At 45.4% G+C, this 15,294-nt stretch overlaps 1 protein-coding gene across 2 annotated transcripts in view; it reads left to right on the top strand.

Annotated features, from left to right (window-relative positions):
* The window catches only part of rbm20 (RNA binding motif protein 20), a 211,241-nt gene extending 196,552 nt beyond the window's left edge, over positions 1 to 14,689 (top strand). For both annotated transcript variants that reach the window (XM_063071232.1, XM_063071233.1), the window contains exons 6-7: positions 13,523 to 13,669; positions 14,414 to 14,689. In XM_063071232.1, coding sequence (XP_062927302.1) covers positions 13,523 to 13,669; positions 14,414 to 14,560 — 294 coding nt within the window. In that variant the 3' untranslated portion in view covers positions 14,561 to 14,689. The remainder of the gene's footprint in view (positions 1 to 13,522; positions 13,670 to 14,413) is intronic.
* Positions 14,690 to 15,294: the final 605 nt, after the last annotated feature.

The following is a 15,294-nucleotide window of genomic DNA, read 5'->3' as shown; positions in this document are numbered from 1 at the left end:
TGGGAAAGAGTGATTATTGTACGATAGAAATTACCCTCCAATTTGAGATGGAGATGCTAAAATCAGATGTATCAGTATAACAATGGAGTAAAGGGAATTAGAGAGGCATGAGAGAGGAGCTGGCCATAGTTGATTGGAAGGGGACACTAGCAAGGATGATGGCAGAGCAGTAAAGGCAGCAATTTGGAAGGCACAGGATAGATACATCCCAAAGAAGAGAAAGTATTCTAAACAACACACATCAAAGTTGCTGGTGAACGCAGCAGGCCAGGCAGCATCACTAGGAAGAGGTGCAGTCGACGTTTCAGGCCGAGACCCTTCGTGACCCTTCGTGACAACTCGTGACGAGAAATTAATCAGCAATTTTGATGTGTGTTGCTTGAATTTCCAGCATCTGCAGAATTCCTGTTGTTAAAGTATTCTAAAGACAGGATGACACAATCGTGGCTGACAAGGGAAGTCCAAGCCAACATAAAAGCAAAAGAGAGGGCGTACAATACAGCAAAATTTAGTGGAAAGTTAGAGGATTGGGAGATTTAATAATCAAACAGAAGGCAACTAAAAAAACTATGAGGGGAGGGTAGATGAAATATGAAGGTAAACTAGCCAACAACATCAAAAATAATGCCAAATGTCTTTTCAGACATATAATCAGTATAAGAGAGGCAAGAGTAGATATTGGACCACTGGAAAATAATGCTGGAAAAGTAGTAACAGGGAACAAGGAAATGGCGGATGAACTGAATAAATATTTGTATTAGTCTTTACTGTGGAAGACACAAGTACTATGCCAGAAGTTCGAGGGTGTCAAGGGGGAGTAGTGAATGCAGTAGCTATTACTAAGGAGATGGTGCTTGGGAAACTGAAAGATCTGAAGGTAAATAAGTCACTGAGTCGTGATGGACTACAGCCCAGGTCTCTGAAAGAAGTAGCTGAAGAGACTGTGCAGGTGGAGGTTGATAGATTTGTGATTAGTCAGGGCATAAAAGGTTATAGGAAGAAAGCAGGTGAATAGTATTGAGAGACAATTGGATCAGCCATGATGAAAAGTCGGAGCAGAGTTGATGAGCTGAATAGCCTAATTCTGCTCCCAAGTGTTATGAAATTATGGCATATAATCAGACACAACTCCTTTACAAGAAACCACTTTTGGCTCATGTGCTCACCAGCCTGAACGCTGGTTAAAGAGAGTGTTGGAATCTTATTCATACTGGCATGAAATTTCCTTGGTAGAATCATAGATAGAGTCACAGAGAGAGTGATAGAGGGTGCTTTATTTGCCATTTTATATTGAAACATAGAAATATACAGTGAAGTGCATCTCTTGTCAATGACCAGCACAGTCCGAGCATTGTGCCAGGTGCAGCTCATACGTTTTGCCATGCCTCCAGTGCCATCATTACATACCCACACATTAATAACCCTCACCTGAAAAAGGATCTAGTGTTTTTCCACATATATGATGACAAACCTTTGTCAGGCTTCCAGCCTGATACAGGTATTGATTTTAACTAACATTTTGATGACAAACCTGACCATCATCATCAGGCATGTCCAGTCTGGTGGTATTTATACCACTGACATTTGTCTCTCCTGATTGGTTAGTCCTTATCCAATCAGGTTTCTGCTCTTCCACCTGTTTACAATCAAGTTCCATTGGATTAGGCATCATCCCTGATGAAGTTGGCATAGTTTTTCATCTAAACGTTCATTAAATTCGACATCTGTACCGACCTGGATTCCAAGAAGAATTTATTAACCCTAACCTGTAATTCTTTGGAATGTGAGAAGAAAATGGGGCAACTGGAGGAGACCCATGCAATGATACAGAGAACATACAAACTCTCTATGTACCCTCTCTATGACTCTCTCTAAGAGTCTCTCTCAGACTATCTATGAGAGGGAGAACATACAACTCCTTATAGACAAACAGCAGCAGGAATTGAACCACAAATGCTGGCACTGTAAAGCATTGCACTGACCGCTGTGAAACAGTGCCTCCCTCATTCTCACTCATCTTGCATTTTACCCCTTTTATATTTTCTCCATATTCCCACAAAAGGCCTCTGAGGCATGTTGGTTAGGGCATAAGAAATAGGAGCTGGAGTAGGCCATCTGGCCTGTTGACCCTGCTCCACCATTCAATAAGATCATGGCTGATTTGGCCATGAAGTCATCTCCAGCTACCTGCCTTTTCCCCATAACCCTTAATTCCCCTACTATGCAAAAATCTGTCCAACCTTGTCTTAAACTGGGGTAGCCTCCACTGCTTCATTTGGCAGAGAATTCCACAGATTCACCACTCTTTGGGAAAAGCAGTTCCTCCTCAACTCAGCCCTAAATCTACTCCCCCGAATCTTGAGGCTATGTCCCCTAGTTCTAGTCTCACCTGCAAGTGGAAACAACCTTCCTGACTTTATCTTATCTATCCCTTTCATAAGTTTATATATTTCTATAAGATCTCCTCTCATTTTTCCGAATTCCAGCGAGTATAGTCCCCGGCGACTCTATCTCTCCTCATAGTCTAACCCCCTCATATTTGGAATCAACCTGGTGAACCTCCTCTGCACTGCCTCTAAAGCCAGTATATCCTTCCTCAAGTAAGGAGACCAGAACTGCACGCAGCACTCCAGATGTGGCCTCACCAGTACTCTGTACAGTTGCAGCATAACCTCCCTGCTTTTAAATTCAATCCCTCCAGCAATGAAGGCCAACATTCCATTTGCCTTCTTGATAGCCTGCTGCATCTGCAAACCTACCTTTTACGATACATGCACAAGTACTCCCAAGTCCCTCTATTCAGTAGCATACTGCTATCTTTTACTATTTTAAATAATAATCTCATATTCCATTCTTCCTAACAAAATGGATGACCTCACATTTGTCATCATTGTACTCCATCTGCCCACTCACTCAATCTATCTATATCTCTCTGCAGACTCTCCATATCCTCTGCACAATTTGCTTTTCCATTCAATTTAGTGTTATCAGCAAACTTAGATACACTACACTTGGTCCCCTCTTGCAGATCATTAATGTATACTGTGAACAGTTGCGGGCCCAGCACCGACCCCTGCAACACACCACTCACCACTGATTGCAAACCAGAGTAACATCCATGTATCCCAACTCTGCTTTCTGTTGGTTAACCAGCCCTCTATCCATGCTAATACATTACTCCCAATGCTATGCATCCTTATCTTATGGATAAGTCTTTTATGTGGTATCTTATCGAATGCCTTCTGGAAGTCCAAGTAAATAACGTCCATCCATTCCCCTCTATTGACTGCACTCATTTTCTCCTCCTGGAGTAACTTTGTCGAACAGAACTTGCCTTTGCTGAATCCATGCTGTGTCTGCCTGATGGATCCATTTCTTTCCAGAAGTCTTGTTATTTCTTCTTTAGTGACTGCTTCAAGCATTTTCCCAACTACAGAGGTCTCCCCCTCCCTGATGAGCTGCAGTGTTTCAAGCTCAGATTCCAGGTTATCAACTTTGAGCCTGAGTTCCTCAAGCAGCCAACACTTGCTGCAGATCTGGTCACCAGGAACTACAATGGGGTCCATCATCCCCATTTTATTGAATTAGTTGTAGTTTGGTGATGTTTTATTCAACCACTACAAAAGCTTTACCCGCTACTCAACTGTGCCTCCTCACTGAAGTCTCTTGAGCCAAAGTCGGTAAACTCCGCTCTCTCTGCCAGTAACTACACCACAAAGCGATGTTTGGGCTTCTTGCTGAAGAAAATGTGACCTCTTTTATTTTAACATCCAGGTTAATCAACACAGCAATACCCTACATAAATGTTTACCTGAATCTCACCATGTTACTTATCCTAGCCTCCATCACCATCTTCCCCCTCCTCAATAATGTTGAAGTTAAGACAAAATATTTAGCTAGAGGCTGCAAATGGTTGGAATGTTCAACACTGACCTAAACCTGGCTAAGAAGGCATGCTTCCCCAGATTGGGTTTAATAGGACACAATAATTGTGTTTTTGTTACTTATCACTATTTTCTGTTTTGTATAATTATCCAATGGAATAGACAATCATGAACATTACTATGGTAGAATTCAGTGGTAGAGAACTGATTGATAAAATAGACAAAGCTTTAACTGTGCCAGTTCAACAAGGATTTGTTCTAATTTCCTTTATCCCACGGCTCCTTATCAATCTTGCTTTTACATTTATATTCAATAATTCAATGATTCCATTTAATATCAAAGAATGTATACAATATACAACCTGATATTCTTGCTCTTCACAGACATCAATGAAAACAGAATGAATGAATGACAGTAAAAAGGTTAGAACCCCATAGCCCCCTTCCCTTCCTATGCACAAGCAGCAGCAAAGCATCAACCCCCCATCAACGTATTTCAGCAAAGAAGCATCAGTACCCACCACCCACCAAATGAGCAATAGCAAAGCCCCCAAGAGAGAACATCATCTACAATCTAACAAAACTAGTTGTTCACCCGACAACTCAACATGCCACTCTCTCTAATAAAGGGATAGAAAGGAGTCACACAGCAAGAGGGGAGGCCAGCAAAAACAAAACAACTCACTGGTTTACAGTGTTAGAGTGTTCTGCATCACAATTTTCGAGTTCTCTGACTTAAGAATTGGCAGCAAACTCACCCCCCACCAGTGAGAGAAAGTGAGTGATTCACCAAGTACAGGGACCTTCGTCAGCTGATCCACTGTTCCCGATATTCCGTTTTTCCCGCAATGCTTCAGTCAGCAGCACTGGCATAGAATCGGACCGTCCCCAGGGCCACAAACCCTCGGAGCACTGAAGGCTCATTTGTCCTCTGGGCCGTGCCCTTGGGACAGTGAAAAACAACCTGTCGGTGAGTCCTGGGAGCAGGAACCATCACTGTAAAGAATTGCAGTTTGAGAGCAGCTGCAGGTCAAGGGCACAGACAGAAGCCATCAACCTGAACAGGAAAAACAGAGACATTATAGGTAGAAATTAAGCTGTTTCTGCAGATGAGCTTGAAGAAGATGCTCTCTCGGGTCATCGTAGTTGTGTTTTTTATTATGTTCATTATGCCTATTGTGTTTTTATGCTGCATTGGATTCGAAAGGCCATATACAGCCTTGAATCTTGAATTTTGTAATTTTAGAAAACCTGATGAAAATAGCAAGCCACTGATCAGTTACTGAGTTACTTGGCGTGACCTGTGTTGCTCTCTGCTACAGAAAGACATTGGAGTCAATGCGTGAAGGTGGTGTGTAGTCTAACAGCAAGTAATTGTCATGGATGTTCTTCTTGCGATCACAAGACCCTGCTGGTCATTGTTAATGTAAAATACTGCAAGTCTGGTTCACTGTTTTATTGGTGAGACCGACAAAAGGGGAGGTGTGTGGCCTCTGTTGTAGCAAGGACAAAACGTCATGCCGTGGACTTGCCTGTTACAGCAGTCCAGGAGGAGGTACGCTGGAGGGAGTGTGTCAATGTCCGAGCTGTATTGGGGTCTGTTGATGCTGCCCTCCAGTGTCCGTTCAGTGGAAGAGAAGTTGGAGTGCGTGCGTGTGTCCATTCATCTGTGGACTATTAAGAACTGCATGTTCTTGTCAACAGCACCCATGCACTATTAATTTACAGGACATGTCACCTAGGGACTTGGGCTATATATACAATGGATTCCAGTTAACTGAGACACATCAGGACCAGTACACTTTGGCTCAGTTAAGCAGCTGCCCCAATTAGCTGAAGTCTCATGGAAATAGTTAAAAGGTATAAAAAAGACAAACTGAGTGAGAAATTATGCATTGAAATGAAATGCAGAACCAATTAGAGCACTACCAATAATACTACAGTACTATAAAACTGTGCATTAGTTCCCCATAGTTACTGACAGAGGAAGTCATCCAGTGTACACAATGAACAAAACCAGCAGAGACAGCTCGTGCAGATAATGGACTGCCTTCATACAACGTTGTCGACAATCGCATCCTCTGAATCTTCATTTTCATTGTAATATTCAAGATGATTGTTGATAAGATACCTTCAAATTCGTCAGAGTTCCTAACTTGATGTAGTAGTGAAATCATTTCATTTTCACTCTTGGCATTTCTGGCATCTCCAAGCTGAATGCTTGAAACTGCAGTGAGCAAAGCAGCTCTTACTGCTTATTTCTTGCCAACTATGTGTGTCAAAAATCACTTTTTTTAACACCAACACACAACAGTTCTTTCTAAGCACAGTGTAGCATCTAAAGGCCAAACAAGTGTGTACAATCGACCCTAGTTAGAACCTGTTCATCACATCCCCTGCCCAATTGAGCAGCATAGTGTCCCAAATAAACAAAGGGAACCTGAGTAATTATATCAATTTGTTTTTGTTCTTTAAGAGTTGTCTCAAATAAGCAACTGCCCCAATTAACCAATGGCCCCATTAACCAGAATCTATTGTTCTTTGTGTGACTGTATGGTTAATGCTGTCTTATATGTACTTTATGTGCCTTGTGCTGTGTATGTCTGCTGGTATGTGTTTTACACCTTGATCCCAGAGGAAAGTTGCTTTGTTTGGCTGTATTCATGAGTATCCATATACGGTTGAGTGATAATTAGATTTGAACTTAAACTTGAATTGCAGTAAGTTTAAATTGCAAAAGTGCAGCTGCTGTTCTGGAGTGGGTGGTGCGTAGCACAGCGGTCAGCTGCAGTGACAACAAGCTGTACATTGGTCACATGGCTGTAACTGGGCAGCACAGGCTCAATGGGCTGAAAGAATCTTTCACTGTGCTATATCTCTAAATGAAAATAAAATAAGATAACATTTGGTATTGTATTAAAACAGCTTATTCTTGTAGAACTTGCTGTTGTTGTACAATTGCACACTATGGCATGAGGCTGCCAAACAGAATGTTTCCCACACCATCACCAACCTTATTGACTCTGGGGATCTCCCATCCACTGCCACCAACCCCATAGTCCCCACACCTTGCACCTCCCATTTCTACCTCCTACCCAAGATCCACAAACCCAATTGTCCAGGTAGACCCATTGTTTCAGCTTGTTCCTGCCCCACTGAACTCATATCTGCGTACCCCGACTCTGATTTATCCCCCCTAATTCAGTGCCTTCCTACCTACATCCGTGACACCTCACACGCTCTGGATCTTTTCAATGATATCAGGTTCCCTGGCCCCCATATCTTATTTTTACTCTGAATGTCCAGTCCCTCTACACCTCCATTCCCCACCAGGAAGGCCTCAAAGCTCTCTGTTCGTTTCTGGACACCAGACCCAACCAGTTCCCCTCCACAACCACTCTCCTCCACCTAGGGATGAGCAAATTTCTCCTTTTGCTCATCCCACTTCCTTCAAACAAAAGTGTCACCATGAGCACTCGGATAGGTCCCAGCTCTGCCTGCCTGCTTGTCGGCTACCTGGAACAGTTTATGTTCCAAGCCTATTCTGGTGACCTTCCCGCACTTTTCCTATGCTACATCGATGACTGCATTGGTGCTGCTTCCTGCACCCCGGCTGTACTTGTCTACTTCATGAACTTTGCCTCCAACTTCCACCCTGCCTTCAAATTTACCTAATCCATTTCCAACAGCTCCCTCCCCTTTCTCAATCTCACTGCCTCTGTCTCTGGAGACAGCTTATCTACTGACGTCTATTATAAATCTACGGACTCTCACAGCTACCTCGACTACACCTCTTCCCACCCTGATACTTGTAAAAACGCCAACCTCTTCTCTCAATTCCTCTGTCTCAGTCACATCTGCTCTCAGGATGAGGTTTTTCATTCCAGAATGAAGGAGATGTCCTCTTTTTTCAAAGAAAGGGGCAAGAGGAACCCTATCCCTGGTAGGATGGCAGGAGGGAGGGGTGAGAGCAGACATGTGTGAAATGGAAGGGATGCAGTGGAGGTCCATTCCTGCTGAAGGATCTCAGCCCAAAATGTCAACTGTACTCTTTTCCATAGATGCTGCCTGTCCTGCTGAGCTCCTCCAGCATTTTATGTGTAACGTTCCATTATATTGGCTCGTGTATGTCTAGGGGAAATCCCGCCCAGCACCTGCTTCAACACTCCCCTCTGGGTCAGTCGCCGCCCGAATCAATCACAAACATCAATCATCAGCCAGCACACCCAGTAAATTTTAACAAATACACTTTATAGATATTACTAATTCTATGACATTAATATGCATTTGATACAGAGAGGAAAGTAATGGGAAAAAAAGGCGCCAACACTTATCAAAGTCCAAGTTCTTCGCGCGCTACCGTTGGAGCTCAATTCGACGTCAGACGACCACCCGAATTCCGTCGACTCACGGCTCGGGACCACCCTGAGTGATCGACCGGAGCCTCTCCGCACGTCCGCCGTCCTCCTCGTCTCTCCTCTGACTCCCCGCCAAAACCCAGTCCACAGTCATATCATACAGCATGGTATCCGAAAACAAAACGATACATAACCACCCATTGGCTAATAGAACCTTGTTATCATCATTTTAAAGTAAAACAAACTGTTAGCGCAAACTCTCTGCAACGTTAAACACAACAAAGCCGCATTCCCCAGATTAACATAACAAAATCGCCATTTTAAATGTAACAAAAGAAAGACCCCGTACACTCTCCCCCCACCTCAAAAAGTCATGCCCTCATGACGTTAACAGAGTTCACCAGTACTCCTTGTAAAACACGAAACCCAACCCAGGTGCATAAAGCAGTGACATAACTTTGCAGGGCAGTAGAGATCACACCCTGCTCTCCCGGCGCTATATAAGTGAGTCTTTCCGGGGGATGCCTACTCCTCTGAGGCCTCTGTACTTCCTCTGCGGACTCTCCCTGTTCAGACACCCCAGTTGACCCCTCGAGCCTATCTGTCGGACCTTCCCCTTCACCGGGATCCCTCTGCCCCTGTGAGCCCTCTGGCTCGGGTTCTGCCTCCACCCTCTCCTCCCCCAATCCCGGCTGGAATACAGGCGGCTCTGCAACACCCTCCCTCGGTTCCCCTGACTCAGTGATGGAAAGGCCAAGTGTCTCTTCCCCCGGCACCGGGGAATCAGCGAACGGAAGCAGGTACCACACGTCCGAATCATCATCTTCCGATGACGTATCCCTTCTCGAGGTGGGGACCGGCCCCGTTTTCTTCGCAGCGGGCTCTTCCCGCGCCCCGCGCCCTCGCAGAGTCCTCGTAATAGGAGTAAACTCCCATTCGGGCTCTGGGTCCATCTTCACCTCTCGACCCAGAGGCAACAGGTGGTTCCGATGGAGTACCTTGACAGGCCCCTGCCCGCCCTCAGGTCTCACCCGGTAAACCGGGAGATTCGGCATCTGACTCTCCACCACATAGGGGGTGGCTGCCCAACGGTCCGCCAACTTGTGCTTACCCTGTAGTCCTAAATTCCGGATAAGGATTCGGTCTCCCGGCAATAGCTGGACGAACTTTACCTTCTGATCATACCTTTTATTCCGCTGGTTCTGCTTGGTGGCTGCCGCCTCGGCCAACTCGTACGCCCTTTTCAACTCTCTCCTCATATCGGACACGTACTTCAGACATGGCTTCGAAGGTATTTCCCCCGCTTCAGTCCCAAAACACAGATCAATGGGCAACCTCGCTTCCCGTCCGAACATCAGATAGTAGGGCGAGTACCCCGTAGCATCATTGCGAGTACAATTGGAACAGTGAACCAAATGGGCAATGTGCTGACTCCACGTACTCTTCTGTCCAATCTCCAAGGTGCCGAGCATGTCCAGCAGGGTCCGGTTAAACCTCTCGGGTTGAGGATCACCCTACGGGTGATCGGGGGTGGTTCTGGACTTTTCAACCCCAGGCATATCCAGCAATTCATGGATAAGCCTGCTCTCGAAGTCCCGTCCCTGATCACTGTGGATCCGCCGGGGAAGGCCATAATGAACAAAGTACTTCTCCCATAACACCTTTGCCACTGTAGTCGCTTTCTGATCCTTAGTAGGAAAAGCCTGCGCATATCTAGTGTAGTGATCCGTGAGGACCAAGACATTCGCGGTATTGCTGGTGTCCGGCTCAATAGACAGGAAATCCATACACACCAGGTCCATGGGTCCCGCACTCTGCAAGTGGGATAACGGGGCCGCCTGCGCAGACAAGGTCTTCCTCCTGACGCAATGGCTACAGGTCTTACAGTATTCTTCCACCTCCCCCCTCATCCGGGGCCAGTAAAACTGGTCCGTGACTAATCCATAGGTCTTCTCTACCCCTAAGTGCCCGGAATCATCATGTAGAGCCTGGAGCACAGTCTTCCGATACTTCTCAGGCATGACCAGCTGCCAGCGCCGGGGGTGGTCCGGAGGCGACGTGACCCGGTACAGGACGTGGTTCTTCAGCTTCAACCGGGGCCACTCCTTCAGTAGTAGGGGAACGGAGTCATGTTTCGCCTTCTCCACCTGCCCCATATCACCTTGGCTAACCGCGTACCAGATAGTGCCAATGCTCGGGTCATCACGCTGAGCCGCCTCTACTTCCTGGGGGCTCAACTCCGGCAGCTGCCTGTTCCTCACTTGCATCCTCGGGGAGAGTGTGGAGACCCCACGGCCCCGCCTCCCCTGGACGTGGACAGTCGCCGGTAATTCTAAAGTCATGACGTCGGCACTCGTCCGCACCAACATCCAGCTAGCCTCCAGTTCTTTCCCACCCCTTCTAGCTACAAGTTCTACCTGCCCGATACCTTTAATCAAACTCAACCCTCGCACCAGTACCTCTGCCGAAATGCGATAATCGACCCCGCTTACCACACACGCATGATTCACCGGTACCTCCTCCAATTCACACCAATTTACAATCTTATCTCGATCCATCTTTACACCACTTACCGCAACAACAAGTACAACCTTCCCGAAAAAGTCCAAATCCCGGACGAGCCCCCACTTGTAACGTTCCGTTATATTGGCTCGTGTATGTCTAGGGGAAATCCCGCCCAGCACCTGCTTCAACACTCCCCTCTGGGTCAGTCGCCGCCCGAATCAATCACAAACATCAATCATCAGCCAGCACACCCAGTAAATTTTAACAAATACACTTTATAGATATTACTAATTCTATGACATTAATATGCATTTGATACAGAGAGGAAAGTAATGAAAAAAAAAGGCGCCAACACTTATCAAAGTCCAAGTTCTTCGCGCGCTACCGTTGGAGCTCAATTCGATGTCAGACGACCACCCAAATTCCGTTGACTCACGGCTCGGGACCACCCTGAGTGATTGACCGGAGCCTCTCCGCACGTCCGCCATCCTCCTCGTCTCTCCTCTGACTCCCCGCCAAAACCCAGTCCACAGTCATATCATACAGCATGGCATCCGAAAACAAAATGATACATAACCACCCATTGGCTAATAGAACCTTGTTATCTCATTTAAAGTAAAACAAACTGCTGGCGCAAACTCTCTGCAGCGTAAAACACAACAAAGCCGCATTCCCCAGATTAACATAACAAAATCGCCATTTTAAATGTAACAAAAGAAAGACCCCGTACATATGTGTGTGTGTTTCCAGCATCTGCAGATTTTCTCTTGTTTGTAAATGTACATTGAGCTACTAATTTACATTAAAAGCAATATTTCTGCAAAAAATTATCTTATTTTATTTTCATTTAGAGATATAGCACAGTGAAAGGTTCTTTCAGCCCAATGTGCCTGTGCTGCCCAGTTACAGCCATGTGACCAATGTACAGCTTGTTGTCACTGCAGCTGACCGCTGTGCTATGCACCACCCATTCCATAACAGCAGCTGCACTTTTGCAAGAGTAAAGCTAAGTAAATGCTTTAAATTTGATGCCCGGCCTTTGGTTGTTGTTTTGTGTGGCAGGCACTTTTCTCTTCACATTTTTCTGATTGGATTTTCTTAAGCTTCTCCCTGACCTGGTGCTCTGGTTCCCAGATCCCTGCAAAAACTAGTTTAAATTCTCCTGAGTGGCATTAGCAAACCTCCCAGCCAGAATATTGATTCCTCTCCAGTTCAGGTGCAACTCATCTCTCTTTTATAGGTCATCCCTTCCCCAGAAAAGGTTCCAATGATCCAAGAACTCGAAACCCTGTCCCGTGCACCATCTCCTCAGCCATTCACTCATCCATGTTATCACCCCATTCCTACCTGCACTAACCCGTGACATTGGGAGTATTCTGGAGATTACCACCTTGGAGATCTTTCTCTTCAGTCTCTATCCTAACTCTACATACTCACTGTGTAGAACCTTTTCTGCCTGTCATTGCTGCCAATATGCACCATGACCTCTGGCTTTTCATCCTTCCTCTTGAGAATATCCTGCAGCTGTTCCGCTACATCCTGGACCCTAGCACCCGGTACTCTGCCTTCACTGCTGGTGTGATGTGATATCATCTTCTGCCACCGTTGAGGTCTTGGCTGGATCGCTCTTTGTCTGGAACCTCCCACTTGAAGTTACCTTCTTGGCTGACCCTACCTAGCTCCAGATGACATCACTATGGGATGCGTAATACTCAGTGACCGAGGAACCTAGTGCTAGGCTAGATGTTCGTAGGACTGACTGGTTAGCACCCATTTCATTACTGATCATGGCCGTTCTAGATTTTAGTCTCCTGGCAACATTTTGAAAATGGATCCTGTATGAGAGAGTTTGATCTAGTGTGACTCCTAAATACTTTGGATGTGGTCATTTAGATTTTAATATTAAACATAAGTTTGGTTAATCGGTTGTCCAGATGAAATATGGAGGTTACAGTTTCGTTGACATTCATTTTTAGGTATCACTTTGAGAAGTAATTGGATAGGGAGTTAATATCCTAGATAAGGTTTTTTTTCAATGGATCTGACATTGTTCAGTTGGAAGGCTATGGCCAAGTCAATAGTGTATTCAAATTTAGTGGATTTGGTTTTGGGGAAGTCACTGAGGTACAGATTGAACAAGGCTAGAGCCAGAACTGACTCTTGGGGGGGGGGAGCGCCATTGTGGAATTTCATAATGCAACTGGTGACTCTTCCGACACAGGTGAAGAAAGAACGGGTGCCTGTCATTCTGTGGAGGAGACATAGGATGTTTTCACATGGGTTGGTTCGGGCTAGTTTTAACATTAAGCCTTGGTTCCAAATGGTGTCATATGCAGTGAATAAATTGATGAAAATTGCTCCAGTTTTCTTTTTGAGTTCAACGCCTGATTCGATGTACGATGTGAGTGCGGGAACTTGTTCATTGGTATTTGTGTTGTCTGCAGCCAGCTTGTTTGATCGATCAGATGTAATATTCTGGATAAAATATGGTTACCTTCTCTTTACTGATGGCTTGCTTAGAGTCCTGCTAACGTATTGAAACAAGGATGGAAATCAAGTAAAGCAAATGACAAAAGGGAGACTGGTGCAAATCAGAACACCATTGGCTATGGATGTGACTACAGTCAGGTTAGATGTAGAAAAACACCAAAAACAAATGGAAAACTAAGTGTGTAAATTCCAGAAGAAGTAAATGTGTGAAATCAGTTACACATTTTGAGTGTAGGTGAATTTTCTAACAAAAGCAACGTCAACTTCCCATTGCTTTGTTTGCAGCTTTTTCCGCAGAGGAAGCCTGGACCCAGCCGCGTTGTTCACATCTGCAACCTTCCTGACGGAAGCTGCACCGAGAGTGACGTCATTAATCTTGGACTTCCATTTGGGAAAGTTACAAATTACATCCTCATGAGAGCCACAAACCAGGTATCAATCTCAAATCCATCTTTACAAACTCTAATAACAGCACCTACTAAGTGAATATACCAAAATCATAGCTTCAAGAGTTTCTTCCAAAGTAACCTCAGGGCCACCTTTTAATTAGGTTTCTTTAGAAATGAGGAATAATTTATACAACTTGGAACAGGTCGATGTCAGTAACCATGACTGTACGGTACACAGAGACCTCCACATCTAAGCCTCTCTTCTATTTCTTTCTCCTTTATGTCGTTTTCTAGCTTTTTTGCTAACAATGATGTTCAATACTAACAATTCTATACGTAAAAATACATAAGAGCATAATAGTAGTGCGATCACTCGAATCGTAAATGATGTTCTTCCAAGGTTTTAATGGAGAACGTGTGTGAGTGACGTTGTTTAATGTGGGGAAGCTGATGCATAGTTAGCCACCACCTGTTCCTTGACAGATCAGTATCAGGATCCAGGATCCAGCAGCATGGAATGTAGGGTGACTGGAGACCCTTCCTCTGCCTTCACTGCTGGTGTGATGTGACATCATCTTCTGCCAGCTCCACCGTTGAGGTCTTGGTTGGATCGCTCTTTGTCTGGAAGCTCCCACTTCATGGCTGACCCTACCAGGAGCTAAGCCCCAGGTGACATCACTCTGGGGATCTCTGGAATGCACAAGCTTTTCAAAATGACTCTCCTCGAAGCTGATGTAAGAGCATAAGGGCACACCATTTATAGACTATTTTACCTTTTTATTTGCAGGCCTTTCTGGAAATGGCATATCCTGAAGCAGCCCAGGCCATGGTACAGTTCTACCAACAGAAACCCCCTGCCATTGGTGAACAGCAGCTACTTGTTCGCATGTCCAAACAATATAAAGAGCTCAAGCTGAAGGTAAGGTTACAGTGAAATGTGACTTGAACGTAGGATCGATATGTGCAATGTAACCAGCATAATGCCGAACGAAGCACAAGGTCACAGAAAACACAGAAACTAATTTTTCATCCCAGCGAGTCCATACCAACCATCAATCATCTGATTAAACTTCGGAGAAACAAAGAGATTGCAGGTACTGAAATGTGGACCAACACACAATCTGCAGGAGGAACTCTTCTGGTGGGAGGAAAGAAATTGTTGATGTGTTTGTCTGAAAACATTGAAGCAAAAGAGCCCAGGAGATGGAGAGCAGCAAGAAAGGACTCTGAGGAGACTGGTGGACCAAGGAGATGACAGGCAGGTAGCAACAGGTAGGGGATGTAAACAGGGGTGGAGATGGGAGACATGGTGGGTGAGTGATAGACAGAGGCAAACAAACAGAGAGGACAATGAAAAGAAGCAATATATGGAGCAGGGCAGATAGAGCGGAGTGTGGAAGGAGATCAGCAGGAAGAGGGGAGTGTGGAAGGAGATCAGCAGGAAAAAAAGGAGTGTGGAGGGAGATCAGCAGGAAGAGGGGAGTGTGGAGGGAGATCAGCAGGAAGAGGGGAGTGTGGAGGGAGATCAGCAGGAAGAGGGGAGTGTGGAGGGAGATCAGCAGGGAGAAGGGAGTGTGGAGGGAGATCAGCAGGAAGAAGGGAGTGTGGAAGAAGATCAACAGGAAGGAAGGAATGTGGAAGGAGATCAGCAGGAAGAGGGGAGTGTGG

This window comes from Mobula hypostoma, chromosome 19 (assembly GCF_963921235.1).
Source record: "Mobula hypostoma chromosome 19, sMobHyp1.1, whole genome shotgun sequence".
NCBI lineage: Eukaryota > Metazoa > Chordata > Chondrichthyes > Myliobatiformes > Myliobatidae > Mobula > Mobula hypostoma.
This window is presented reverse-complemented; position numbering and strand designations above follow the sequence as displayed.